General features: G+C 38.4%; 1 protein-coding gene across 1 annotated transcript; it reads left to right on the top strand.

Annotated features, from left to right (window-relative positions):
- On the top strand, positions 1 to 27348 carry LOC107775759 (lysine-specific demethylase ELF6). Its single transcript, XM_075241576.1, has 8 exons — positions 1 to 1417; positions 5944 to 6022; positions 6164 to 6231; positions 22078 to 22228; positions 22798 to 23351; positions 24672 to 24962; positions 25109 to 26672; positions 26707 to 27348. Exons 1-8 carry the CDS (start codon positions 277 to 279, stop codon positions 27122 to 27124), a joined length of 4266 nt encoding a protein of 1421 aa, XP_075097677.1. The 5' UTR covers positions 1 to 276; the 3' UTR covers positions 27125 to 27348.

Raw genomic sequence — 27348 nt, 5'->3', positions numbered from 1 at the left:
AATGTTTGGGGATTTTGACTTTTTTCTCACTCATCGTGGATGTCTTTGAAGAGTGCCCTCAAAGTTTAATTCAAGTTTCAGGTTCACTGTTTAGCATACGTCGCGCCTTTACATTTTTCCAGTTCCTGTATTTTTTCGGAGGAACAGAAGCTTAAATTAGGGTTTTGTAGTTGCGTAAACTCACTCGTTTAGCCTGTAGATTTTAGGGTGTTTATTTGGGTGGTTAATTAATTAAATATTCTCTTGAGTTATTGTGGTTATGGTACTCTCTGTTGAATGGTGATGAAGTGTGTGGATATACCAGAATGGCTTAAAGGGTTGCCCCTGGCACCTGAATTTCGACCTACTGATACTGAATTTGCTGACCCCATTGCTTATATATCCAAAATTGAGAAGGAAGCTAGTGCTTTTGGTATTTGTAAGGTGATTCCACCATTGCCTAAACCTTCAAAGAAGTATGTGGTTCATAACTTGAATAAGTCTCTAACCAAGTGTCCCGAGTTGGGTTTGAATGCCAATCGTGGTACTTCGTCTACAACAAGTGGTGAGGATGAGGAAAATGTTGATGGTGGAGAATTTAGGGCAGTTTTTACCACGCGGCATCAAGAATTGGGGCATAGTGAAAAGAAGAAGATAAAAAGGGAATTTGGTTTTCATCCATTGGGAGCTCAGAAACAAGTGTGGCAAAGTGGAGAAGTTTATACATTAGAGCAGTTTGAAGCCAAGTCGAAGAATTTTGCTAGGAGTCAATTGGGCGTGGTTAAGGAGATTTCTCCGTTAGTTGTGGAGGCAATGTTTTGGAAGAGGGCTTCTGAGGACCCTATCTACGTGGAGTATGCAAATGATGTGCCCGGTTCTGCATTTGGGGAGCCCGAGGGACTCTTTCATTATTTTCGCAGGAGGAGAAGGAGGCGGAAGAGGACAATTCCTGATAGAAATAGTCGGCGAAATTCTGGTTATAAGAATGATGAAGTAGGTACTTCTAGTAGTAGTGCAGACAAAAGTCCACGTCATAGCGTAGAGACACTATCCGCTTCTTTGTTGACCCCTCCATCAAAGAAAATCACAAACTCGTCCCTTTTTAGGCCAAAAGATTGTAGTAATGCTGGTGCAATGGAAGGTAGTGCTGGTTGGAACCTTTCAAACAGTCCTTGGAATTTGCAAGTAATTGCACGGTCGCCTGGGTCACTGACTCGCTTCATGCCAGATGATATCCCCGGTGTTACTTCTCCTATGGTCTATATAGGGATGTTGTTTAGCTGGTTTGCTTGGCATGTTGAGGATCACGAGCTTCATAGTTTGAATTTTCTTCATACGGGATCCCCTAAGACTTGGTATGCTGTGCCAGGAGATTATGCATTTAGTTTTGAAGAAGTCATTCGTCATCATGCTTATGGTGGAAATACTGATCGATTAGGTATGGATATATTCTTTTGTCGATGATGTGATGAAAATGATCAAAGAAGAAAAAGAAAGAAAGGAATATTTTATTTTCTTCCATTCTTTAGCTTCTTGAAATGTTTCTAACTCTCATTTCTTGTAATCTTACAAAAAGATGGAAAGAATTAGTTCTCTTTGGAAAGGTTATATCATAGTTGGTAACCTTGGGGTTGTGCTTGTACTTTTCTTTTACACAATAACTGTCCTTGGTCATTGCTCTATATGCTGTTGCCATTTGGAAAGATTTCCTGACATGTATGTTAGTCACTGTATCTGTCCATTGCTTTCAGAATTTGGATATTTTTAACCCATGGAAGCTTGTTCTTTGCCGTGTTGCACTTCTTTTGAATAAGTTTTCAAGATGTTATTCAGAAATATGGTTGATAACGCCATTTGCAAATAGTTTTGTGTTTAGCTTCCAGACCTCATTCAATCATCTACAGAAGTGGCTATATCCTGTTTACTATGAAGAGAGCAGCAAGTAATAGGAACATATTCAGAATTAGGATCTCCCTCTTTCTTCCCATTAGAAGTTTCTTCTTTTTTTGTAAGTTATCTAGAGTCTATTCTTTCATCATAGCAAAAGTTATCCAAACCTCTTTGTCACTTTCTTTTCATTCTTTTTCCAACCGTTTTTCCCTTTTTGCCCCTTTCAAACATGGTTTTAATTGATTTTGACTGGTATCTGGTGGAGTTTGTCTCCCTTCTTCAAGAATGCCTCCCTTCAAGGTGCATTGACCTAGAAAATTGCAGCCAGCAGCTCCTTAACCCCATCCCTGATTGTTGAGTTTCTTGTAACTTTTAGGTGTATGAGTTGTTTCTCCTCACCATTGTCCCTTATTTAGTGCAATTGGAGAAAACCTTGTTTTGTTGTTTTCCTCCTTTGCTTTTGTAGCTCGGCATATCCATTGTTTTCTTTCTTTGTTTTTGTAGCTCGGCATATCTATTCTGTTTTCTCCTTCTTGGGAAACTGTTATACTGCTAGCCGTATTTTGGGATATGATCCTATGAATCAACTTACACTAGTATTCTTTTAAGGAAGCAACTTACACTAGTATTTAACTCAAAGCGATCTTGGTTCCTACTTTGAAATACTTGTCAATATATTAAATTAAACTAAATTTAGGACATGAAGCTTTTGCAATTTCCAACTTGAATGCCAAAACTACTTATACTGAGTAAGTTGCCTGTATACCTAACTTGTGGGCTTTCCTTCTTTTAAGGATTTTCAAAGTTTCTTTTTAAAGTTGTTGTACCCTACATTGAACAAGTTAAATTGTATTTTCTTGATAACCAAGTAATTCGAGGGCTACTAGTGCAGGGTTCGAAACTTGGTGGATAATGGGTTTGCCCCTTTACGCTTCTCCACTTAAATACCAGGATTTTGTCTGGGGCAAGATTTGAACAACTTAAATTGATTTACAAAAGAAAACTTTGATTTCCTAGAAAAAACCTAACAAGTTAACCTACTCATAAAAGCTAACCAATTAGTTATCAAGGAACCAATTAGCACTCTAATATGGTAGAGGGAAAGAGAGACTCTTTCCCGAAAGCAATATAAGTAATATAGATGACAAAGGTGACATTCACATGTAGGCTATGGTGTATATTGTGGAATACTGGAGTTAAATGGATGATCTTGAATCTATCACAGACATGCTATTGGGTGGAAATGAAGAGCTGAGAAGAGGAACATAGGGAATAGCTCTTTGGTGCTCATGTGGATAATATGAAAAAGAAGAGCATTTAAAGAGTTGAAATACTCTTGTAAAAGTTAGTGGGACTTTTTATTTTTATTACTTTTGGAGCAATTTGATAATTCAGTCCATATAGAGGACGTAATGCTCTTCATAAAGAATGCTGGGTTTATTTGAAATTTTGTACTTTTGTATAATATATGTTCTTTATGTAGAAATCTTACTTATTGCACCGGTATAGTCTTTCTTTCATTGAAAGTAATGTATAGGAGATTGAAGTGATTGCGTGTCAGTATAAAATATAGTCCAATTATGATAAATCTTCAAAATGCTGAAAATTTAGCGGAATGGATACTGAGGATTCGTATAGACGACTCATATTAGTTTGGGATTGAGGCTGGTTGATGACAATGAAAAACGTTTAGGCGGAGAATTGTGAGTCATGTTGGGGCGTGAGTGTTGCTCCACCAACACTTTTGCGGACCATTTGAAGAGAGAGAAATAGGATGACTTTTGATGGAATAGAGAAGAATTTTGTACACTTAAGGAACAACCCCTTGTCCCTTATTTCCTTTTGGTGCACTCACGAAGTTCTTGTAGGTATAGAAGATTGAATGTCGTTTGTAGAAAACTATCTTTTTCTATAAGGTTTATTACTTTTTGGTATACTTCTTGTATACGAGTGATTTTTGCTTATTGTTAATAAAATCTTATTACTTGATTGAAAAAAATTATAATCATGCTAAAAAGCCTATGTGATATGTTCTATATTAGAAAATGAATAATGACTTAGCTTGATCCTAAATGGGAAGTTGAAAGCATGACATTTTGTAGGAGTAGAGGCAAGAAGTTAACGAGCACCCGAAGACTCCAATTGTGGGTTTCCCTTATAGGTGCCTCAAGAGATTTTTGCCATGAGCTTTTTCTTTTGGTTGGGGTCACTTTTCTCGATCTTTCCCTTTTTTGTAAATAACCAAAAAATTTCATGGTAATAGTGGGCGGGTCTCATGAGATCTATGCAGGCCGTCAGAATCACATGAAAGTCGAAGGACCATTCGACTCATTAAGGGGCATAGCATAGGGCGCCCTCGCTTGAAGAAGATTCTAGTTTGCCCTTTTTCCCTCCATTCTTCGTCAAAATTTTTTAGTTGCACTAATGATGTATAGATGTATAGAGTACTTATTTAAGGAGTTTAATTTGATAGTGTTAGCATAAAATATCTTTGAAGAATTTATTATTAATAACTATTTTCATTCTGCAAAAGGTTTTAAAGAACAACAACGAGAGAGAAGAGGGAATTTATTTGGGGTAATTCCGGTAATGTACTCCCTAATACCTCGAGAGAAATGGAATTTTGTTTCCGTAGTCTTTTTCTCTTTGATGTTTCCTTTTCTGGTTCTCCCATCTAGGGCTCTGCATAATTTGGTTAATACCGAATTACAATACTGAAACCGAAAATTTTGATATTTGGTATTCGATATTTCGGTATTCGGTATGGTATTTGGTTTAAGTTTGGTATTTGATATTTTAAAATGAAATACAGAAATACCAATACCGTACCGAAATATATATTATATTACACAATACACATATTATTAATTATAACATAAATATAAAAATCTTAAATTCTACTTTCCTTTATTCTCTAAGTTCATCAATTAACTCTAAGCAAGTAACAAGACATTTCTAATGATCAAATTTATTCTTTTATGTACAATTTTCTCTCTCTGGGTTGATATTTGCTAGTTTTGGACAAAACTTTTGTCAACAAATGTTTTTAGTTTTGTACTTTTGAGTACTTTAATTTAGAATATTACAGTCTATGACTCTATGCACTAGTTAGTATTCAAACCGAATAAACCGAAGTTACCAAACCGAATAAACCGAAAGGAGAAAAACCGAACCATACCGAATTTAATTAGGTACGGTATTGGTATTGCATTTTAAGAAACCGAATACCAAAAATACCGAACCGAAATGTCTAAATACCGTACCGTACCGACCGACGAACACCCCTACTCTCATCTGTGAGATCAAATGCCACCAAAATCCTTACTCTTGTTGTCTCTGTATATTTCTCGTCTTGTCGATAAGGAAGGAATAGTTTAGTAGTAGAGTCCTCCACCTCTAACCATGACATTGGATGTTTGGGCGAACAAGGGTGTAAAGTGTGAAAAAGATACTATTGCACTCCTGCTTAGGAGGTGGCTTTGCCATATCAATTAAGAAAAATCCCCCCCTCATGTTCTGGAAACTGGAGCCACCATTCCAAAAGGGAGAAGGAAAAGTTGCTGCGTAAATGATATACAATGTTATCATGCACTTATTGTTTAAGCATTTTATATAGCATTTTGGCAGTCATGTTCATTTTGTATTTGTTTAGGCGTGGTATGCTGGCAGTTATGAGATACTAGCCATGGTAGGGGGTTTAACATGCATTTGCTCTCTAACAATCTCTTCATAAGTTAGAAAGTAAATGTGCGAGTGAAGGGTATGAGTTTCTTCCAAAGTTCCTTAAGAAGTGATCCTGTTTCCTGTATTACTTATTCTGGAATTGCTACAGATGTTCAGTCTTTTGTGGTTATACTCGACATTCTGGTAACTTGTCCTTCTCAAGTCTTAGTTTAATTTCTATTGAAGTAAACAATTTTCATATGCTTGCTCAATTTGTGTCATTTATATATAGATCTTTGGCTTTAGTCATCTGGCAACTCGCTTGTTGACATTGAAATAGAGATATTTTGGAGTTTTTGCTCTGAAAAGTTTGTAGTTCTCAGATCCAATAAATATAATTTTACTCTCCAGCTGCTCTTACGCTATTGGGCGAGAAGACCACTCTTTTATCACCGGAAGTTGTTGTAGCATCAGGCATCCCCTGCTGCAGGTGGTTTCCTTTTGTCTGATCCTACTTTAACTTTTTTGTATTCTCTTGATTATATTCTGGAACTAAAGTGGGGGTTTCCTGTGTGGCAATTCCTAATTTAATATTGCTAACATTCTACCATATGTGCTCTTTTTTTCATAGATTGGTACAGAATCCTGGTGAATTTGTTGTCACTTTTCCGAGGGCCTACCATATAGGTTTCAGCCATGGTAATTGCTTCTGATCTTCTAAATTGAAGTTGTTATTGTGATAGCTTCAACAATATATGCAGAAATAGCTGTTGTGCTGATTTGATTGTGATCTCTCTCTTTAATTAGTTAGCTAAATTCCTTTCTCCACCCCTTGATGACTCCAACAACAACAATGCCTCAATTCCAAACAAGTTGGGGTAAGCTTTATGAATCCTACTTCATTTTTTTAAGCTCAACTCAATATTAGTAATACCACAATAAAATAAAAGTGTATATATATATATATATATATATATATATATATATATATATATATATATATATATATATTCACACACACAAACACAAACACACATACACACTAAAATATATATAAAAATAATAGCAATAATAATAATAATAATAATAATAATAATAATAATAATAAGTAATATTAGAAGCTCTCTAGCAAGTCTAAAACCTATTCTCAACTAGTAGGTATCCCCTATATGATCTTTTTCTTCCCGTGTAACTTATCTTTAGCTAAGTTCGCATTGATTCCAAGAATTTGTAGGTCTTTCAAGACGACTTCCTTACATGTGATTTAAGGTCTACCCCGCACTCTTTTAATACCTTCACTCAGCATAGTTTCACACCTATGGACCGATGCATCTGAAGGTCGAAGCATGACATGACCAATCCATCTCAAACGACTTCTCTCATTTTATCCTCAATGCATGCTACTTTCACCTTCTGACGAATGTGGTCATTTCTAATCTTCTCTAGTCTTATACGACCTCACATCCATCTTAGCATCCGCATCTCTGCAACACTCATCTTGTGGACATGTTGGACTTTGGCAGCCGAACTTTCACTACCATATAACATTACTGGTCTTGTAGCTGCTATATAAAACTTACTGTTTGGTTTGGTAGGGATCCTTCTATCACATAATACCCCAGTAGCATTTCTCTATTTCAACCATTCGATTTTTATCATATGAGTAATGTCTTAATCTATCATTTCATTCTCTTAAAATAACGAGTCTAGATATTTAAATTGTTTGCATTTTGGCTCCGCAATCCCAACTAGTCTCACCTCAACTTCGCCCTTCTCATGCTGATTAAACTTGCAGTGCATGTATTCAGTCTTACTCTCCGATATGTAAAATATATATGTTTCTCGGTCTATTTTGACATATGAGTTTATGCTTGTAGTTCCACATTAGAGATCTCCAATTCACAGTTAACAATTTTCTCTATATACAAATGATTTAGGAAAACAAATCTTGTTAGGTTTAAGAACATGTGGGTTCTGTATGAAGGTCTCAGGGTGATGGTGAGGGCACAATGAGATATCAATTCGTGGGAAGGTGACCCAAGTTTCAGAGGTCAAGAAGTTAAGACTATTGAAATATGATTTAAAGATATGGGAGTGAGATGTGTGTTTGGTAGAATGAAGACAAGTAAATCGGCTTTCTTCTAGGAACTAACTGCATTTTGCAGAAGAAAGATTAGCGTGATATCTTGACGAAAAAGAGGTGGGAACCCGTTAGATTAGTTGAGATGTGCGTGAGTTGACTTGAAAATCATAGCTGCAAATAGAAGGGGAGGGGAGGGGAGGGGGGATTGGAATTCAAAGACAATTTCGAAAGCGGGATTGGTAGCAGAAAAGAGGAAGCAAAAGTCTCAAATTAGTTGCCTATGGAAGGGGACGAGGAACTAAGTTTTCCATTAATGTCCAATGCTCGTAGAACTTATAGTCTAAGCTGCTCCGACACGGCAATTTAGGTTCCGCACCTGTGTCGACACCACACTAGTGTGGGTGTGGTATGGTATCCATACCGGATCTAGTCAAACGATTTTGGGCACTTTAATCACGACGGACGGAAAAATTCGAGACGAGATGCAATTTGATTCCCGAAATCAGAACTAAAACTAGGGTAAATTTGAAGAAAATAACATACCTTATCTAGGAAATCAATCCGTTACTTATTTACAACTTGAGAATAAAAAAGAAATCCACTCTTTACAAGCTATACGTAACTACTCCACAAAATTTCTCATAATTAGTGATATTTGTATATTTTTAAGTATTCTTAGCCAGATCCCCGCACACGTATCTGTACTAGGATCCGTATCCCCAAATCTTAGAATTTACATCTCGAAGGATCCGACCTCTAGATCCGCACCCGTGTCGGACACCCGCACTAGTATTCGAGCAACTTAGCTTATAGTTTCATAGAGAGGCATCAAATGAAACTTATAATTGAAAGTGTTACGAGGAAGAGAAGAATGGGCAATGTTAGAATGGGTCAATTTGAAGAAAATCTAAGATACATCCTTCTAGCCATTCTTTTGAAAATATCAACCTTCCTTCAAAAGCTAATCAAACCACAGTCGTGAATGGAGCTATCATAATTTTTTTTTTTGAGTAAAATTGAAGAAATCTATTTAGAGAAGACAGAAGCAACAAGTTCCCTTCTTTTTCCTGCATGAATAAAAAAGGTTATGATATTGAAGGAGAGTTTCACAAAATATTTAAAGATATTCAGCGTTTTGAGGAAAAGATACTTACTCCAACTCAGTTGCATGTTTTAGAAAATAAGGAGAAAGTGATTATTAAGAAGAAAGAGGAGAAAGTTTGATAGATGCTAGACGCGTTATATTTTTTCGGTATGAGAAGTATGGTTCCAGAGTGATGGGATTCGGAGAACTTTTGGGAAGATAAAATGGTACAAGTGATGAAAGACAATTTGGGGTGTTAAGCCCATGAGTCGGATCAGTTCACTGTAGCTTTTTCAAAAATGTTGGCAGGTGGTGAGTAGAGAGGTCACGGAATAAATCATTTCCATTCTGAAAAGAGCCTAATTATTTGTCGTAGTCTTACTTATGAAAATGGGAGGAGCATCATATAAGGATTTTTAGGTCCATTAACTTGGCGAGAAGTCTACAAAATTAGGGTAAATGTACTTTTAGAAGGGTTGAAACTATTGATGGGTAATTTCATTTTCAACACTCAAAATGCATTTGGGGAGGATGGGAGAAAAACATTTAATATAAGGATTTTGTGATCATTGCTAATGAGACTGTGGGTTTGAGACTGAGAAGCAAAAACTAGGATCTTCTACGAGTTGGACGTTGAAAAAGCCGGGCACCTTTTCCTATCCTTTTTCTTTGAGAATGGTAACAAGTATTATAAACTTCAGCACAAAGGACATTTCACTATCTTTTTTTATCTGAAATGGGCTTTGGGGAAATTTATATTTGAGGATTGAGTTTTTATCTACCGTATGTTTGATGGAATTCTTTTTGGATCTTTGTGTAGTAGAAAGGGTCTAAACTAGACAAGGAGATCTGGTATCCCCAACTCTTTTCCTTATTGTGTTGAAAGTTACTCAAAAATCTCTTAGATGATACTATAACAAGGGAGAACATTTTGGGGGAGAGAAGGAAAATAATGAAATATATATTTTTGAAACGGTAATAGTGGAAATAATGAAATATTACATCTTTTGTTTGGAGATGATGTGTTGATCTTCTATGAACGAAAGAAGAGACAGATCCGTTTTTCGTTTAGAATATTTTTATGGTGTTTGTGGTTTTTGGGTTGGAAGTCAATATGAGAATATTCAAGATTATCTTAGTTAGGTAAGCTTAATACATCTATAAGTTAGTTATAGTATGTGGGTGCAAGGTGGCCACTACCCATAAAGTACTTAGGACTTTTGCTTGGAGAAAGAAATTCAAACAAGGTCTAGTTTGGATAATTTTACCTGAATCATTCTTTCATTGGCGGTTCAGAGCTAGTCTCTTCATCATCTAATCAGTTGTCAGGTTTCTTTACAAAAAACAATGTTAGTATAATTTTATCTACCATATTTTTAGTTTTATACAAAATGTTTGAAACCGCTAAGTCGAACCTAATAAAGTTGAGAAATTATTGGAGGCATGAGAACAAAACTTGTCTAAAGCGAAAAAGGGTACTCTTGTAAATTCGATCATGGCAAGCATACCAACATAACAACAACAACAACATACCCAGTATAATCCCACATAGTGGGGTTTGGGGAGAGTAGTATGTACGCAGACCTTACCCCTACCTTTGTGGAGGAAGAGAGGCTGTTTCCAATAGACCCTCGGCTCAGGCAAGCATAGGTACCACAATAATAACAAGAAACAAGACGGGACAACACCGAAAAATCATGTAAAAGCAGCATACACAACAAGATAGTAAGATGATCGAAATGTAAAAAAAAAAAAAAGACAGACACAGGTATTCAAATAAGCCTACTACCAACCAAATGCGAGAGTACATACTAACACTACCGGTATGAATAATCTAGACTACCTAACCTACTATCCTAATCTTCGACCTCCACACCTTCCTATCACGGGTCATGTCCTCGGTCAGCTGTAGCTGCGCCATGTCATGCCTAATCACCTCACCCCAATTCTTCTTCGGCCTACCTCTACTCTCCTAAGGCCCTCCAATGTCAACCTCTCACACCTCCTTAGTGGAGCGTCTGCATACCAACATAATGTATGTCTATCTTTCTGTTCCCATAGACAGTGGATTTGAGACATCCTTCATCATGCGTTACTTGCTAAGTTGCTCCGACATGGCAATTTAGGTGCTGCACCCGTGTCGACACGACACTAGTATGGGTGTGGGTATAGGATCCGTACCGGATTTGGTCAAACAATTTTGGGTACTTTGTCCATGATGAACAAAAAAATTCAAGACAAGATACAATTTGATTCATGAAATCAGAACCAAAACTAGGGTATATTTGAAGAAAATAGCATACCTTATCATAGAAATCAATCCTTTGCTTATCTACAACTTGACAACCAACAAGAAATCCACACTTTACAAGTTATACGTAAGTATTCCACAAAATTTCTCATAATTAGAGATATTTTTTTATATTTTTAAAGTATTTTTAGCCAGATCGCCGCACCCGTATCCGTACTAGGATCCTTATCCTCGAATCTTAGAATTTACATCTCAAAGGATCCGACCTCTAGATCTGCACCCGTGTCGGACACCCGCACTCGTGTCCGAGTAACTTAGGTTACTTGTATTTATGTCCCCTAATGTCAGTCTATCGAGCTTATTATCCATTCTCATCGAACAATGAAACGGTTAAGGAATTATTGTATGAGATATAACAATGTTTGAAAAACCTTAGATTATGTCGAAGTAAATGATCATGTTTTAGTGTGTTTTAGATTCTTGTATCTCGCTTGTTTCTCCTGCTCTTCAACCAGTAACTACGAGGTATTAGTCGCATTTCTAGCTTTTTTTCATGCTGATGACATGTTCCTACGCATCGATTTCCTATTCTCCTTGGGAAAAATGAAGCTGGAATATGTGCAAGTTGGACATTGAAAAAGCTTTTGATCACGTCAATTGGTCATACTTGCTTAATCTTTTAAAAGAGATGGGTTCGGAGAAAAGTGGATTGGGCGGATGGATTGGTGTATTTCAAGTGTAAAGTTCTCTGTGATTGTGTATGGGAGTCCAGAACCTTTTTTTTCTCCTTATACAGGGGCTTACAGGGGGACCCACTGTCTCCCTTCTTATTCATCCTAGCTATGGAGGGCCTTAATCTTATGCTTTGCAAAGCTAGGTTTAGGAATTGGATCAAAGATTTTACTGCCGGGCTAGGGGGCCTCAACAGAGTGGAGGTTTCTCATATTCGTTATGTTGATGACACACTTATATTTTGTGGGGCTGAGGAGAATCAACTCAGGTACTTGAGGGGTATCTTGCTACTGTATAAAGCTATCTATGGGCTAAAAATTAACCCAGGGAAGAGTTCATTATTTCCTGTTAATAATGTGGAGGACTTAAGAAGATTGGGCGAGAACTGGATGTCTAATAGGTAAGCTTCCCACGACATACCTGGGTATGCCATTAGGAGCTAGATACAAGGCTAAACCTGTGTGGCAAAAGATTGAAGAAAGATTTGAAAAGAAACCTACTACTTGGAAAAGACAATACCTGTCTTTTGGAGGTAGGATGATATTCAATTATTCATTAATAGTGTTTGGATGCTCTGCCGACCTATCTTATGTCTTTATTTCTTAAGACGATTAGTGTAAAGAAGAAATTGGATAAAATCAGAAGGAATTTTTGGTGGAACAGAAACGAGGAAAAAAGAGCATTTCGTTTGGTGAAATGGAAGAGAGTGGTACAAGATAAAAGAAGAGGTGGACTTGGAATTAAGAACTTGAAAGTACATAATCAAAGCTTCTGATGAAATGTCTGCTCATGCATGATGCTTGTCTTACTCAAAGGAACTTGAAGCGATGGGGGGATGGTGATGTGCATTAGGTGTTATATGTGTAACAAGGAGGAAGAGAGCAACAACCATTTTTTATACACTGTACAGCCGCAAGACAACTATGGAGCATTTTTTTAATCTGTTCAATTTGACGTTTGTAATGCCTTGTTTAGTGAAAATTTTGTTGTTAGGCTGTGGTGGTATAAGAAAGTCCCTGAAAAGAGTATGGAGCACAGTTCCAGCTTGTGTTTGTTGGGTATTATGGGGAGAAGGAATTCAAAGTGTTTTGAAGGGAAAGACAACCCGATATAGTTATTAAAGTACAGAAGTTTGTGGTTTTTGGTTTTCTAGGGAAACATTCACAATCATCATCTTGGTGCATGGTTCTTAATCATGGCGTAAGCATTCATCGTATGCTAGGATTAAACTTTCCATAAAATTTCATAGTTGCATTACCTATAATCTCCTTGTTCGTAGATAAAGTGGATTCTAAATTGTCTCTCACTCCTAGATGGTAGCTGTGTCAATGGACGTTATATTACCATGGAGTTTGCTCCCAGACTGTCAGATGTATACTTTCCTACAGCCTCACATCAATCCTACTCGCCTTCTATCGATTCTAATTGAACATAGTACAACAGCAATAACAACAACAAACCCAGTAAATTCCCACAAGTGGGGTCTGGGGAGGGTAAGATGTACGCAGCCTTACCCCTACCCTGGAAGGGTAGAGAGACTGTTTCCAATAGACCCTCGGCTAAATAAAGGAAGTGAAGGCAGTAAGTATTAATAACAACAAGATAAAAGAAGAAAACCGTAGTCAAAACAACAATTATACGCTGGGTAGTAATAACAATCTAAGAATAGAAGACAACATACTAATACTAATGCTATCGAACAATTATACGCTAGATAGTAATAACAATCTAAGAATAAAATACAACATACTAATACTAAAGCTATCGGACTGAGAGTGTAGGGGGAAACACTCGAATACCTACTAGCCTACTGTCCTAATCCTCGACCTCCACACCCTCCTATCAAGGGTCATGTCCTCAGTCAGCTCCAGCTGCGCCATGTCCCGCCTAATCACCTCTCCCACGATTTCTTTGGCCTACCTCTAACCTTCATCATACCCCCAAGGCTAACCTCTCACACCTCCTAACCGAGGCTTCTGTGCTTCTCCTCTTAACATGTCCGAACCATCTCAGCCTCGTCTCTCGCATCTTATCCTTCACGGGGGCCACACCCACCTTATCCCGAATGAATTCATTCCTAATCTTATCAAACCTTGTATGCCCACACATCCATCTCAACATCCTCATCTCCGCTACTTTCATCTTCTGGACATGCGAGTTCGTTACCAGCCAACACTCTACCCCATACAACATAGTCGGTCTAACCACTACTTTGTAGAACTTACCTTTATGTTTTAGTGGTACATTCTCATCACACAACAGACCAGAAACTAGCCTCCAATTCATCCACCTTGCTCCGATACAATGCGTAACATCCTCGTCAATCTCTCCATCACCTTGTATTATTGACCCAAGGTACTTGAAACTACCTCTCCTGGGGATAACTTGTGTATCAAGCCTCACATCCATGTCCGCTTCCTGGGTAACGTCGCTGAACTTGCACTCCAAATAATTTGTCTTAGTTCTGCTCGACTTGAAACCTTTAGACTCGAGAGTCTGTCTCCAAACCTCCAGTCTCTCGTTAACACCAGCTCTCGTCTCGTCAATCAGAACTATATCATCTGCAAATAACATACACCATGACACCTCCCCTTGAATGTGTCGCGTCAATGCGTCCATCGCCAAGGAAAATAAAAACGGGCTAAGGGCTGATCCCTGATGTAACCCCATCTCAACCAGGAAGTGACCCGAGTCTCCTCCAGCTAGGGGTGGCAATTTGAGCCCAAACCCATTTGACCCGCCCAAGATTTAATGGGTTGGGCAAAAACTATTTCACTGATGGGCTAAGATGGGCAATGCCCAAGTTGACCCACTATTAAGCAGTCAGCCCAAGTTGACCCGTGACACGGCCCAAACATGACCCGTGACTACAACATCCCATGTGATGAGCAAATCCACAATTTCTGTAGCTTTTTTATTAAAAATTGTACCACCCTTGCTTTAAGGGAAAGTTTCATAACTAAATAATATTAAATAAAATATAATATATTTGTAGTATTAAATTCCAAAGACCTTTAATCGAGAATCAGGTCTAATTATTGTTCCAAGAATCTCTTGGAAGAATCATGAATTAAGTAAAAATAGACTCCCAATAATTCCCTTCCTTTAAGGGACTCTTTATTTTATTAAGGTAAAAAAATATAAATTTCATTCAAAAACTCTACAAAACTCTAAAAATATATATAATGTGTATAATAGTTAGTGTGTGTATATATATAGTGTATAATATTAATATATAATATGTATTTTATGTGTATCACATGTATATTTATGTATATACAAAAATATATATAGCATATAATGTGTATTTTAATTGCATCATATGTATTTTTATATATTATACTTAAAATATATAGTAATACATAATGTGTATATAGAACTTAGACATGTAGTATCTAGAGATTTAAAATTTTGAAAAAAAAAGAATAATAAGAAGATGAATCCTCAAAGAATTGAGAGATGGTAGAATGGGAATTTTATTTTGAGAAATTACGATAATTTTATGAAAGAGAGAGAAGGTACCTAATTAATAACATTGACATAATTAATGTAAGGATAGAAATGGATTTGCTTATTTAGTTGGGCAGTAGAATTTTTAAATTACCACATAATCTTTCAATTCTGCTAAAGGCCAGCTTTATTTTGCAACAACTATATGTCTAACAACTTATCTATAAAAAAATTTCTTTTAGTTTTGGTCAGGTTTAGTTTGCAATCCATCTTTCTTTTTCTTTTTCTCGAGTTGCATTTCATCGTTTCCTTGTCTTTTTCAATTTTTTATTTTATTTTTTGAATAGGTGATTTTGGTTATAAATAAAATATTTTATTCTAGAGACGATGAGAGTAAAATTTTATAATTGTTCAGACATAATCTTATAATTTTTCAGATAACTATTAAGTAGTAGCAATAAACTTTTGCTTTTCTTTCCTTTTGACTAATAGCTATTAGAAGTAAAACTTATACATTCAGAAGCTGAAGAAAAATTTTGGACAAAAAATGGCATAAAGAAATTATAGTTATTATAAAATTTAATACTTGATGACCACTGGTACATAAAAGTACAGAGTACATGCAAGTATTACATAATATATAGTATACATATTACACTTGAAGACTTATTTGGAAAAATTTGATTGAGAATGTTTATGAGAGATATCTTAAAAATAAAAAGAGAAGTTGGGCGGGTTGGGCTATGACCCATAGTTTAGCCCATCTTGACCCAACCCATCTTAGCCCAAGTAAACTTTGGGCTGGGTTGGGCAATGACCCGCCCAAACTCAGCACAAACCGTCCATTTGCCACCCCTACCTCCAGCTGCCCTCACCCATGTCTTAGTTCCATCATATATGTCCTTAATCACCCTAATGTACGCTACAAGCATACCTTTAGCCTCCAAACACCTCCATAGTACTTCTCTCGGGACTTTGTCGTATGCTTTCTCTAGATCAATGAACTCCATATGCAAGTCCTTCTTCATTGTCCTATATTGCTCTACCAATCTTCTCACCAGATGAATTGCTTCTGTAGTCGAACGACCCGGCATGAAATCGAACCGGTTCTCTGAAATAGACACACTTCTCCTCACCCTCCCTTCTACCACCCTCTTCCAAACTTTCATCGTATGGCTTAGCAACTTGATACCCCTATAGTTGTTGCAATTCTGGATATCACCCTTGTTCTTATACAACGGAACCATTGTACTCCACCTCCACTCTTCAAGCATCTTTTTCGTCCTAATAATAACGTTAAACAACCTAGAGAGCCATTCCAAGCCTGCCTTACCCGCACTCTTCCAGAATTCTATAGGGATTTTGTCTGGCCCGGTCGCTCTACCCCTGCTCATCCTTTGCATTACCCTCTCGACCTCCCCTACTCTAATGCGTCTACAGTACCCAAAATCCCGATGACTTCCGGAGTGCTCCAAATCACCCAACACAATGTTTTTATCCTCTACTTCATTCAAAAGTTTATGGAAGTATGGTTGCCATCTCCGCCTAATCTGTGCCTCATCCATCAAAACTCCACCCTCCTCGTCTTTTATACACCTCACTTGATCCAGGTCACGAGCCTTTTTTTCTCTCACTTTGGCCAGCATGTACAGCTTCCTATCCCCGCCTTTCTCCCCAAGCTCTTCAATCTTCATACAGACGTTCAAACGCTGTGGTTTTAGCCGCAGTAACTGCTAACTTCGCCTCCTTAGCTTCCTTGTACCACTCCATATTGGCTCTCTTCTTCGCCTCATCTATGCTTTCTGTTAGCTTCACATATGCCGCCTTCTTGGCTTCCATTTTTTCTTGGACCTATTCATTCCACCACCAGTCCCCCCTGCGGCCACTAGAGAAACCCTTTGAGACCTCTAACACCTCTCTCGCAACTTCTCTAATACAACTCGCTGTCATAGTCCACATGCACATCGCTTCCCCACTACTCCTCCGAGCCCCCATAGCCAGTAGCTTCTCCCCCAAGTCCTAAGCTTTGTCCTTAGTCAAGGCACTCCACCTGATCCTAGGTAGACCTTACAGTACCCTGTTTTTCCTTGTCCGCATGATCGCCAAATCCATAACCAATAGCCTATGTTGCGTCGTGAGATTCTCACTTGGGATGACCTTGCAATCCGTGCATAAACCTCTATCACACCTCCTAAGTAGGATGTAATCAATTTGGGTTTTGGCCACCATACTTTGGAAGGTGACCAGGTGCTCCTCCTTCTTGGGAAAACACGAGTTAGCAATCACCAAATCAAATGCAAGCACACTCCCAAACTGAAGTTCCTCCTACGTTTCTGTCTCCAAAACCAAAGCCGCCATGTAGCCCTTCGTAACCCCTAGACGACGTCCCAATGTGGCCATTAAAATCTCCTCCTATGATACGCGTCTCGGTGTGCGGAGTTCCCCGCACCAACCCATCCAAGTCCTCCTAAAAACGCCTTTTAACCTCCTCGTCCAAACCCACTTGAGGCGCGTAATCACTAATAATGTTCAAAATAAGCCCTCCCACAACTATTTTAATAGCCATCAGCCTGTCGTTCACCCTCCTAACCTTTACCACTAGCTCTCTATGTTTCCTATCATCTAGTATGCCTAACCCATTCCCCCCGTGAGTACCACAACTTAAATCCGTCTGCCTCCCGAACCCTAGTCCCTACCCATCTAGTTTCCTGGACACAAGCTATGTTGACCTTCCTTTTCCGGAGAATCCTCGCTAACTCTATAGACGTCCCCGTCAAAGTCCCAATGTTCCAGGATCCAATTCTCAACCTAGAGGTTCCCTTGCCCCGTTACTACCCTTGCCCCCACCCCCTGCCCCACTCGAGGACATGACCTTACTCTACCATTATTCACCACAGCCACTATAGCCCAAGTTACAAGTCTCTAATTACTACAATACTCCTAATTTAAATAAAACACGATTTATAGAAGTACCTAAATAAAGGGATACAACCAAAAATGGGAAATAAAGTCAATGCAATTTAATCCAGAATACTCAGTAGAAATGATTAATAACAGAATAAAAATCCTACTCAGTCTCAACAAGAAGAACACGAATGGTAAAATAACTAAGCAAGAATATAACCACAAGAAGACTCCCCAAAAAAATCACTAAACAACAGAAGAATTAACACAACAGATGAATAACAGTGTTGACCAATATCCAAAACTAGAACAGAACAGGAAAAAAGACGATAGAACCTGGTTGGCTGGAGGCTGGCCGAAGGCACTGTAACCCGTCGATCTTGCCTTGACAGTCTATGCGCGGTTCGGGCTATGGCTAGGTCGCCGGGAATCTGTTACCTTTTACACCCACACACTAGAAAGAGAGTGGGGGGGGGGGGGAGACAGAGAAAGAAGCAGAAGGGAAAGGGGAAGAGGGAAAACAAAGGCGGACCGCCGCCGGCGCCGACAGTCTCGTCGCCGGACTTCCACCAGCAAGAGGGAAAACAGAGGTGGGAGAGAGAAGGACATGATAGAGCGGCAACAGGAGGGAAAAGAAGAAGGAGAAAGAAACAGACGAGGGGGGGGGGGAGACAGGAGGAGAGAAACCCGTATCTGTGGTCACCGGCGTTGATGGAGAGATACGTCGGTCTTGGTTCTTCGCTAATGGTAAGTTAAGAGAGAGAGAGTGTGAAAGGCAGTGATTCTAATTGAACATAGTGGCTTAACAAATTTAACTGAAAATGTGAAGGTTACTCTCATAAAATTGGCCCTATCAAACATGCAACGTATAAACATAATTTATGTGTCTCTCATCCTATCGTCAATTATTAAGAAGCTAGGAAAAACTGTTGGATAACTTTATGAGATGGCGGCATGGAGCAAACATGAACGAGAAGTATGCTTGATAGGATGGAGATGGTGATGCTAGTATGCTACCAATAGGAGAATGAGGTTTCCATGAATGCAAATTCTATAATCAATCAAGCCGTTTTGAGAAAGTGATTAGACAGATTCACAAATGAAATAAGTATGTACCATGTAAGAGGTGATGTGTACAACCAGTGGCGGACCCAGGATTTTTTGCAAGCGGGTTCAATCTTAGAAGTACATAACTTTAGTCGTAAAATAATAGTTGTCAAGTGGGTTTAAATAAAATATTTATACAAAATTTACGCAGGTTTAATCCTAATTTATACATATACACAGTATTATTTTTTGATGAAGCGGGTTCAGTTGAACCCGCTTGCCACCACGTGCGTCCGCCACTGTGTACAACATATGGATACCATGAGCATTATTGGCTTTAGGAAGAAGTTACAACCTTATATACTATAAGCAACAACGATAACAATAACCCCTAATCTTAAACAAATTGAGTAGCTATATGAATCTTTGCTAACCATATTTTTCCATTTAAATTCATCTCAAGCCAACCTTATACAAAATAAAAAAGTTATTTATATTTTCTAGTGTCATTAAAATCTCCGATAGGACTAAATGACTCCTAGAAAGTATAGGATTTAAAGTACACGTATTGCAACAACAACAACAACCCTAGTGTATTCCTATAAGTGGGGAAAAGGTACACGTATTAACATGAGTAAATCAATATTCCCAATTAATTTGTATTGCCTATATAGATCTTTTTCTTTTATTGTACCTTATTTTACACAAAGTTTGCAACTCTGCATGGCTTCCAAGAAATCATCGGTCTTTTCGATACAACTTTCTTCCATGTGATTTTAGGTCTATCTCATCCTCTCAGTGTTGTGAACAGCGTGAAGCGAGGAAAACGACAAACCCATTTTCGCTTAAAGCGTGAAGCAAGAAGCGAAGCGCTCGCTTTTTTGAAGTGAAGCGGAATTTTAAAAAAAATATTAAAATAAATACTGAAGGAAAAGAAGAACCGAAGGAAATTGGCAGTAAGTAAGAAAAAAATTGGTCAGCATTTCGCTGCAATTTAAGACTGAAAGAGTGAAAGAAAAAGAAGAAGAAGAAGAAGAAGAAGAAGAAGAAGAGAATGAGAAAATGAAGAACTGAAGGAAAAAGAAAGTTGGCAGCATTTCGCTGCTATTTTGAGACGAAAGAAGAAGAAGAAGAAGAAGAACTTGATGAATTTGAACTTGAAAAGTGCAGAAAATGGGATCTCTAGTCGCCTGTTTTTCTCTGCTGCTCGATAATGTTTTGAAAAAAGAGCTTTTTTATTTTTAACGTTGGCAACCACTTAATATACCAAAGTGCTCGCTTCTGTCGCTACTGTCGCTTCTCGCTTTTTTGGCAGAAGCGCACGCTTTATATCACCTGCTATGCTTCACAACACAGAAACGACAAACTGCACTTTGCTTTTCACAACACTGCGTCCTCTCTTGAGAAATCACCGTATGAGCTTGTTCACATTGTCGTCCTAAGCCCGAATAAAGGAGAATGATTGTGTAGGGTTGACAACCAACCATCATAAAACTAGCCAATTCTTGATATGGTATAAGCGTGTGGAAGATATTCATGAGCGGAAAGGAAAATAGTTTTTAAGATTCATTAGATTCACAATTTAGAGTCACAGTGGAAAATAGGAAATAAGATTCTTTTGTGGCTTAATACATGTTGTAGAGACCAAGAAATTGTAGGTCTTTCGGGACAACTTCCCTACATATGATTTTAAATATACCTCGTTCCCTCTCGATAAATTGCCGTGTGAGCTTGCTCACATTGTTGTCCTAAACCCGGATAAAGGAGGAAGGTTAGTGGTAGGGCAGCAACCAACCGTCATAAAAGTAGCCAATTCTTGATTTGGTGCAAGCGTGTGGAAGAAATTCATGAGGGGAAAGGAAAACTGTTTTTAAACATTCATTAGATTCACAAAAGAGAATCACAGTGGAAAATAGGAAATAAGATTCTTGTGGCTAAATACATGGTGTAGAGGCCAAATGTTCTTGAATTCCGTAGCGCATTCACTGTAACTATGGTCAAGGACGCCAAAGTAGCCGAAATAATTAGAAAAAAACGGGAATGAGTTCCTTGAAAATCTGTCTTTTAGAAGGGCTGTTCAGGATTGAGAAAGGGATGAAGTGGAAGGTTTAGTTTAGAATATACATAGATATAGCATATACAATTAGGGGGGGATGATGTGATAACATGAGAGGGACAGGGACTAAATTTTTTCTGGGTAAACATGCTACAATCGCTTGATCAATGGAGGTGATTTCAAGCACATGGAAGTTAATATGGAAACTAGAGCACTAATAGTGCTCTTTGCTAGTGTGCATTGTGGGTCACAATCCTACCTTGAGGAAAAGAAAACAAGTGGTCGTAAATTGGTCTTGCATGTATAAGATGCAGCAACTTTTTATTACATTACGAAGTATATATTGCAACTTTGGAACAAATTGTGGCCTTAAGATATTCAATATTTGGTTTGGTTATCTTCCAAGAAAGCCATGACAAACTTGGAGGATGGAAGCAAGGAAAAAGGTGCTGTGAAAGACAGTTCCTATTTGCTTGTTTTGGACAATTTGGTGAGTAAAAAGGTGCTGTGAAAGACAGTTCCTATTTGCTTGTTTTGGACAATTTGGTGAGTAAAGAATCATAGAAGTTTTAAAGAAATACTGAAATTTATAAGGGAAGTACTAATTATGTTGTATTTTGATGGAATGAAAACATTCATTCCTGTATAGATGGCCGGATGGAATTTTTGGGAGCTTAATAGCATACACACATGTAAAGATGACACAGACTTGGGTAAGATATCCAATAAAATTTTTGAATTATATAAAAGAAATTCTGTTTCAGTTGCTTGTGTGTCTGGATCCTTTACTCTAGTTGATTGCCAGCTTTATTTTATTTTGCCTCTCCTCCCAAATTCTTGTGTTAAGTGGTGCAGTATGAAGTGAAACATGTTGTATTGGCAAACACATGAGTTTTAACTTTTTAATCCTGGTTTCCAAATATTCACTTTAAATGCAGGCTTCAATTGTGGCGAGGCTGCCAACTTCGGTACTCCACAGTGGCTTACAGTAGCCAAAGAAGCTGCTGTTCGTCGAGCTGCCATGAACTATCTGCCGATGCTATCTCATCAGCAGTTGCTTTATCTGTTGACAATGTCTTTTGTTTCAAGGTCTGCTCATCTGCTCTTGTTGCATTTGTGGATCAGCCCAACATACTAGGAGACGAGAATTATACGTTTCTTTTGTGTTCTCGGATTGAAAATTTATAGGCGTCATCTTAATTTGTCTTTTATTGATCTGGATTTTAAGAACCTTTTTCCAGCTGTACAAATCTGGTTTTCCATGTGTACGATACATTACCCACGTCAGATTTGGAATTTTAGACATCTGTTTAAAGTTATGTGGGTAAATGAGGTTAAGGTATACCTTTTTTGTTACTTTAAAAGGTGAAAGTTGCTATTGTTTGCTTCTGTTCCTGGAATGGCGAATATAATGGGCAGTGGAATGGGATAACTTTTGAGAAACTAAGCCGGATAGTTAATGTGTGATACAGGGATATCCCAGCTCGATTGTACTCCACTCTGTTGCTTTTTCCCGTCATTCAGGTTAAAGAATCATGAAAAACCTAAGTCTAGGGGGACATAGGCTCACGAATATTGTATGGTTATGTTTCCTTTGACATTTTGATAAGCTTATAAATGTCTTTTGGTTTCTTTACTTTTGTCTTTCTGGATGACAGTGTGCCAAGGTCCTTGCTACCTGGGGTGCGAACCTCTCGTCTGAGAGATCGTCAGAAGGAAGAAAAGGAGCTTCTGGTAAAGAAAGCCTTCCTGGAAGATATAGAAAAAGAGAATGACCTGGTAAAAGTCTTGCTTCAGAAAAGCTTTTCTGACAATGCAGTGTTGTGGGATGTGGATATACTGCCGTCTTCAGGTAAAGAATATGAACTGCACAAGCATGCTAGTGTGGATGCTTCTAGAGGGAATGATCAGTCTGACAGTATCGATAGTCAGGATCTATTAGACCAGATGAGCTTATACATGGATAATTACAGTGACTTCTATGTGGATGATGATGTGTCATGTGACTTTGAAATCGATTCGGGGACATTACCCTGTATAGCTTGTGGGATTCTTGGTTTTCCATTTATGACTCTGGTGCAACCATCGAAAAAGGCTGCGGAACACCTTTTCCCAGAGGATTTTCAGAATAAACAAGATTCTGGAGCGGTGAAACATGTGGAGTCGGATTGCCATTCAGATCTTAGGGGCATGATTGAGGACTATAATAGAGGTAGGAGACCCTTTATAACTAATTTTCCTGGTGCCGAGTTTGTCTGTTATCATTATTAAATGCCCTGCTTTTATTACTTGTAAAAAGTTCTGCAAATTGATTTGTGAAGCTTCCTGTGTCTGATCAACATGTGAGAAATAATCCGAACTCCTTGAACACAACAGTACTGAGTTCTTCTGATCTTCTTCTTTTTTGGTGCAAAGAATGTATCCCTAATCTTTCTATCATTATTTTCTGTTTCAGCTGAATACTGCTAAAAAGAAACGAGAGAACTTTTACTGATAGAAAAAGAAGAGAACAAAGAAAAGAATTGCTTCAGTTTGTCGCTGCTGTTAGTGGTTGCTAACTAACTACCAATACATTTCTAAGCTGATCAAAGTATCTTAATTGTGCACCATTCAGATGTTTAAAGATCTAATCCTTTAAATTATCGAGTCTGAAGATGATGTAATGAGTTTCCTTTGAGTTTGTTTACGAACTCCAGCCGTTGATTTATAACTTTCATTTCTGCCTGGAGTAATAAGATACACGTATCTTCATATGCTGGCCCACTCATTGGGTTAGGGTACGCTCTGGGAATATTAGTTCACCTTTAGCGGCATGGCCAATCAGCAGATGTTCTATCATTTTTCACTCCTCTTTTTAAGTCACCTTTAATAGGTTAGTCTTAGTTGAGCTGGTTCCAATGAATAGACAGCTGTATCACTGGATGGAAGTAGTTGTTTTCACATTTTTTTAAGTTAAAGCATTTCATGGTGACAAGTGTACAGTTTGCTGCTCTGTGCCTAAAGGTATATATCTGGACACCTGGTATAATGTAAGAGAAAGTTTAACATCATTTGACCAGATTGTTACCCGCTATAATTTATCAAGTTAATTGTCCGTCAACCAACTGGTTGACCATGCTCTGTGCCTAAAGGTATATAACTGTGCTGAAGTGTGTGCCTAGCTCAAGGTCCATTTTATTTTGGTATCATAGCCAGATCCATCTGTATTCTTGGTTTACCCAGTACTGGCCCCCATATTATGTTATCCCACATCGGTTGAGAGAAGAGACTATTGTTTTCTTATATGGTCTTGGGTAATATTCACCTGATGAGCTGGTTTTTGGGGTTTGTTTAGGCCCAAGGTCCATCTTATTTAACAATCTGGGCACTTGGTATGATGTAACACCAAAGTTTAACATTATTTGACCAGGTTGTTGCACACTACGATCTATCTAGTTAATTCTCACTTAACTAACTATTTTGGGAGCATTCACGTATTGCAAATTTGTCAGAATGACTTGCTTGTGGAATACTGAATTTCCTCTTCATGCAGTTGACAGAATGGAAAGAAATGGGGGGCATTACCTAAACCATGATGAAGTATCTTTGTCTTCCCAGCCAAGTGAATCTGCAGTTACTCCACATGAGGGTCAAACATCACAGTCTCATAATCCATCACATACAGATAATGCAGCTCTGACTTCAAAAATTGAGCTTCAGAAGGAATGGGATTTTTGTACAAGTTCTGTGAGACCACGGATATTTTGCCTTGAGCATGCAATTCAGACTGAAGAACTTCTGCATACTAAAGGTGGAGCAAATGTTCTTGTGATCTGCCATTCAGGTAACGTTTCTCATGTACACCATCATTTGAATTGTCTAATTGATGACAATACCCAAAAAAAAGGCTACTAAAGTGTATCTGTTTTCATTTTTTTTGCTAGTTCTTGGCGTATTAAAATGTTTGTTGCAACTTTTGATTTCATGTAGACTTTCAGAAAATCAGATCACATGCCACAATTGTTGCAGAGGAAATTGGCACGTCATTCAAATATAATGAGATTTCGCTGGCTAATGCATCTCAAGGACATCTTTCGTTGATTGATCTTGCAATCGTGGATGAAGAACAAGACAAATGTACAGAAGATTGGACATTGAAATTAAATATCAATTTAAGGCACTGTGTGAAGGTGCAAAAGAATTGTCCACTTAAGAAGTTAAAACATGCATTGACTTTGGGTGGATTGTTCTCTGATTCAACTCTTAGTTCAGAATCCTCGAGTCTCAAGTGGCAGTCCAGAAAAGTACGCTCAAAGAGGAAGTCTAATAATTCAACAGAAAGTCCAGCATTCGCAAATGTTCAAATAGAGAAGGTACTTGATTCAGGATCTATAGTGGGCAGGCAGAATACCAGAAAGGGGAATATAACCATCCAGTATTCCAGGAAAAAATACAAGTCTAAGGCTTGTAGTTGTGCGGAGGTCACTAGGGCTTTTGTGGATCCTTTTAATGGTTTGACGGAGGAAGTTTTGCTTACAGATGCAAAAACATTTGGAAGTAGTACTCTCATCAGGGATGAAAATGCAGGCACGGCTTCTTCAGGGGAAAGGTTTTTTGCTGCTCCTGAGGGGAAACCAGGACTGCATCATGAACATGAGATGCTTTTGGTAAATAGAGATCAAAATGGAAATCTCCTTGTATCACAAGAAGCAGATTTACTTGTCACCTCTTCTATAATGGTGGAATTCAATGAGGCCCAGGCTGAAATTTGTACTACTGAGAAGTTTTCAATGGAGGAAAAAACTTGTCATACAAATTCAAACAATCGCCATGCAGAGCATAAGACCACGGCTCCAGAGATTAGTGGAGACACTGAGGTAGCTCATGTGAATACTCCTGCATGTACAACCATACCTGTGGTTCGGAGTACTGCAAATAATGAAAATTTGAGGGAGGATCAGGATATGATAGAATCTGGCATCAGAAATAAGTCTGCTCATCCGACGGAAGCAGATTTTGAAATAGATCATCATGGAGAGGCTGATAAAGCTATTATGACCAGATCTCCCGTGCCTGTCAACTCCTCAGGATCTTGCACTGATGGTCCTTCAAGAAGTTGTGATGAGCAGATTGAGGATCAATCTCCAGAACAATCTGGCTCAGGTAGCGAGGCATCTGATAATGAGATTTCGGACAACTCTGTGGAGCAAAAAATCCAAATTGATAATGCAGATCAAGGTATAGCTGTCTCTGACCATGTCACACCAGTAGAAGAAGCTTCCGCCTCAGCAGGAAGTCTCAAAGTGACGAGAGAGACATCGAGTCCTAAACACTCACAGAGTGGTGATAATATCTCTGAGAGGCATAAGAAAGAGTCAAATGATGATACTTCTCCAATAGTGTCTAGGCCAATCGCAAAAAGTGGTGGCAAAAGAAGGCGTGAGCTAGAACTCCTAACATATGATGGATGTAGCATTGGTGGCTTTGTTAAAAGCCCATGTGAAGGTTTAAGGCCACGGGCTAGGAAGAATGTTCTTGGGAGCAGAGTTGATACTAAGGAACCTCTGGAGGATAAATCAATGGGGAAGAAAGGAACCTCTGGAGGATAAATCAATGGGGAAGAAGGTGAAGACATCTTTACAGAGGAAGGGGACTCACAGGTGTGACCTGGAAGGCTGCCGGATGAGTTTCCAAACAAAGGTAGAGCTGCAACTGCACAAACGTAATCGTTGCCCCATTGAAGGATGTGGGAAGAAATTTACATCCCACAAATATGCTCTGGTTCATCAACGCGTTCATGAAAATGATAGGCCCCTCAGATGTCCATGGAAAGGCTGCACCATGACATTCAAGTGGGCCTGGGCAAGGACTGAACATTTGCGTGTGCATACTGGTGAGCGGCCATATAAGTGCAAGGTTGAGGGTTGTGGACTCACCTTCAGGTTTGTATCAGATTATAGTCGGCATAGACGGAAAACTGGTCATTATGTAGAAGCGGCCAACTGATGTTAGTTACTATAATCAGGTTGGTTGTGTAATATACCAAATAACTCGATTGCTAGAGTGCGGATTCTTGGGTTGAAAGACTATCTTAAGAATCATGTAAACTAATGCGCTCTTGTCATTTTAGCATGGAGCATGGGTAGGAGTAGTGTTCTTCGTTTGTAGAGTGCCTGTTTTCAGGATTAATCTTCAATTTTAAATATAAAATTGCATGTCATTCTTTCAAA

This window comes from Nicotiana tabacum, chromosome 21, assembly GCF_000715075.1.
Source record: "Nicotiana tabacum cultivar K326 chromosome 21, ASM71507v2, whole genome shotgun sequence".
In the NCBI taxonomy this organism is placed as follows: domain Eukaryota; kingdom Viridiplantae; phylum Streptophyta; class Magnoliopsida; order Solanales; family Solanaceae; genus Nicotiana; species Nicotiana tabacum.
This window is presented reverse-complemented; position numbering and strand designations above follow the sequence as displayed.

Excerpts from the sequence above, each read along its gene's own strand:
- LOC107775759 (XM_075241576.1), top strand. The coding sequence starts at position 277 with ATGGTGATGAAGTGTGTGGATATACCAGAATGGCTTAAAGGGTTGCCC. Across the intron at positions 6,023-6,163 it reads TCAGGCATCCCCTGCTGCAG|ATTGGTACAGAATCCTGGTG; the intron begins GTGGTTTCCTTT and ends TTTTTTTCATAG. Across the intron at positions 23,352-24,671 it reads GATTGAGGACTATAATAGAG|TTGACAGAATGGAAAGAAAT; the intron begins GTAGGAGACCCT and ends CTCTTCATGCAG.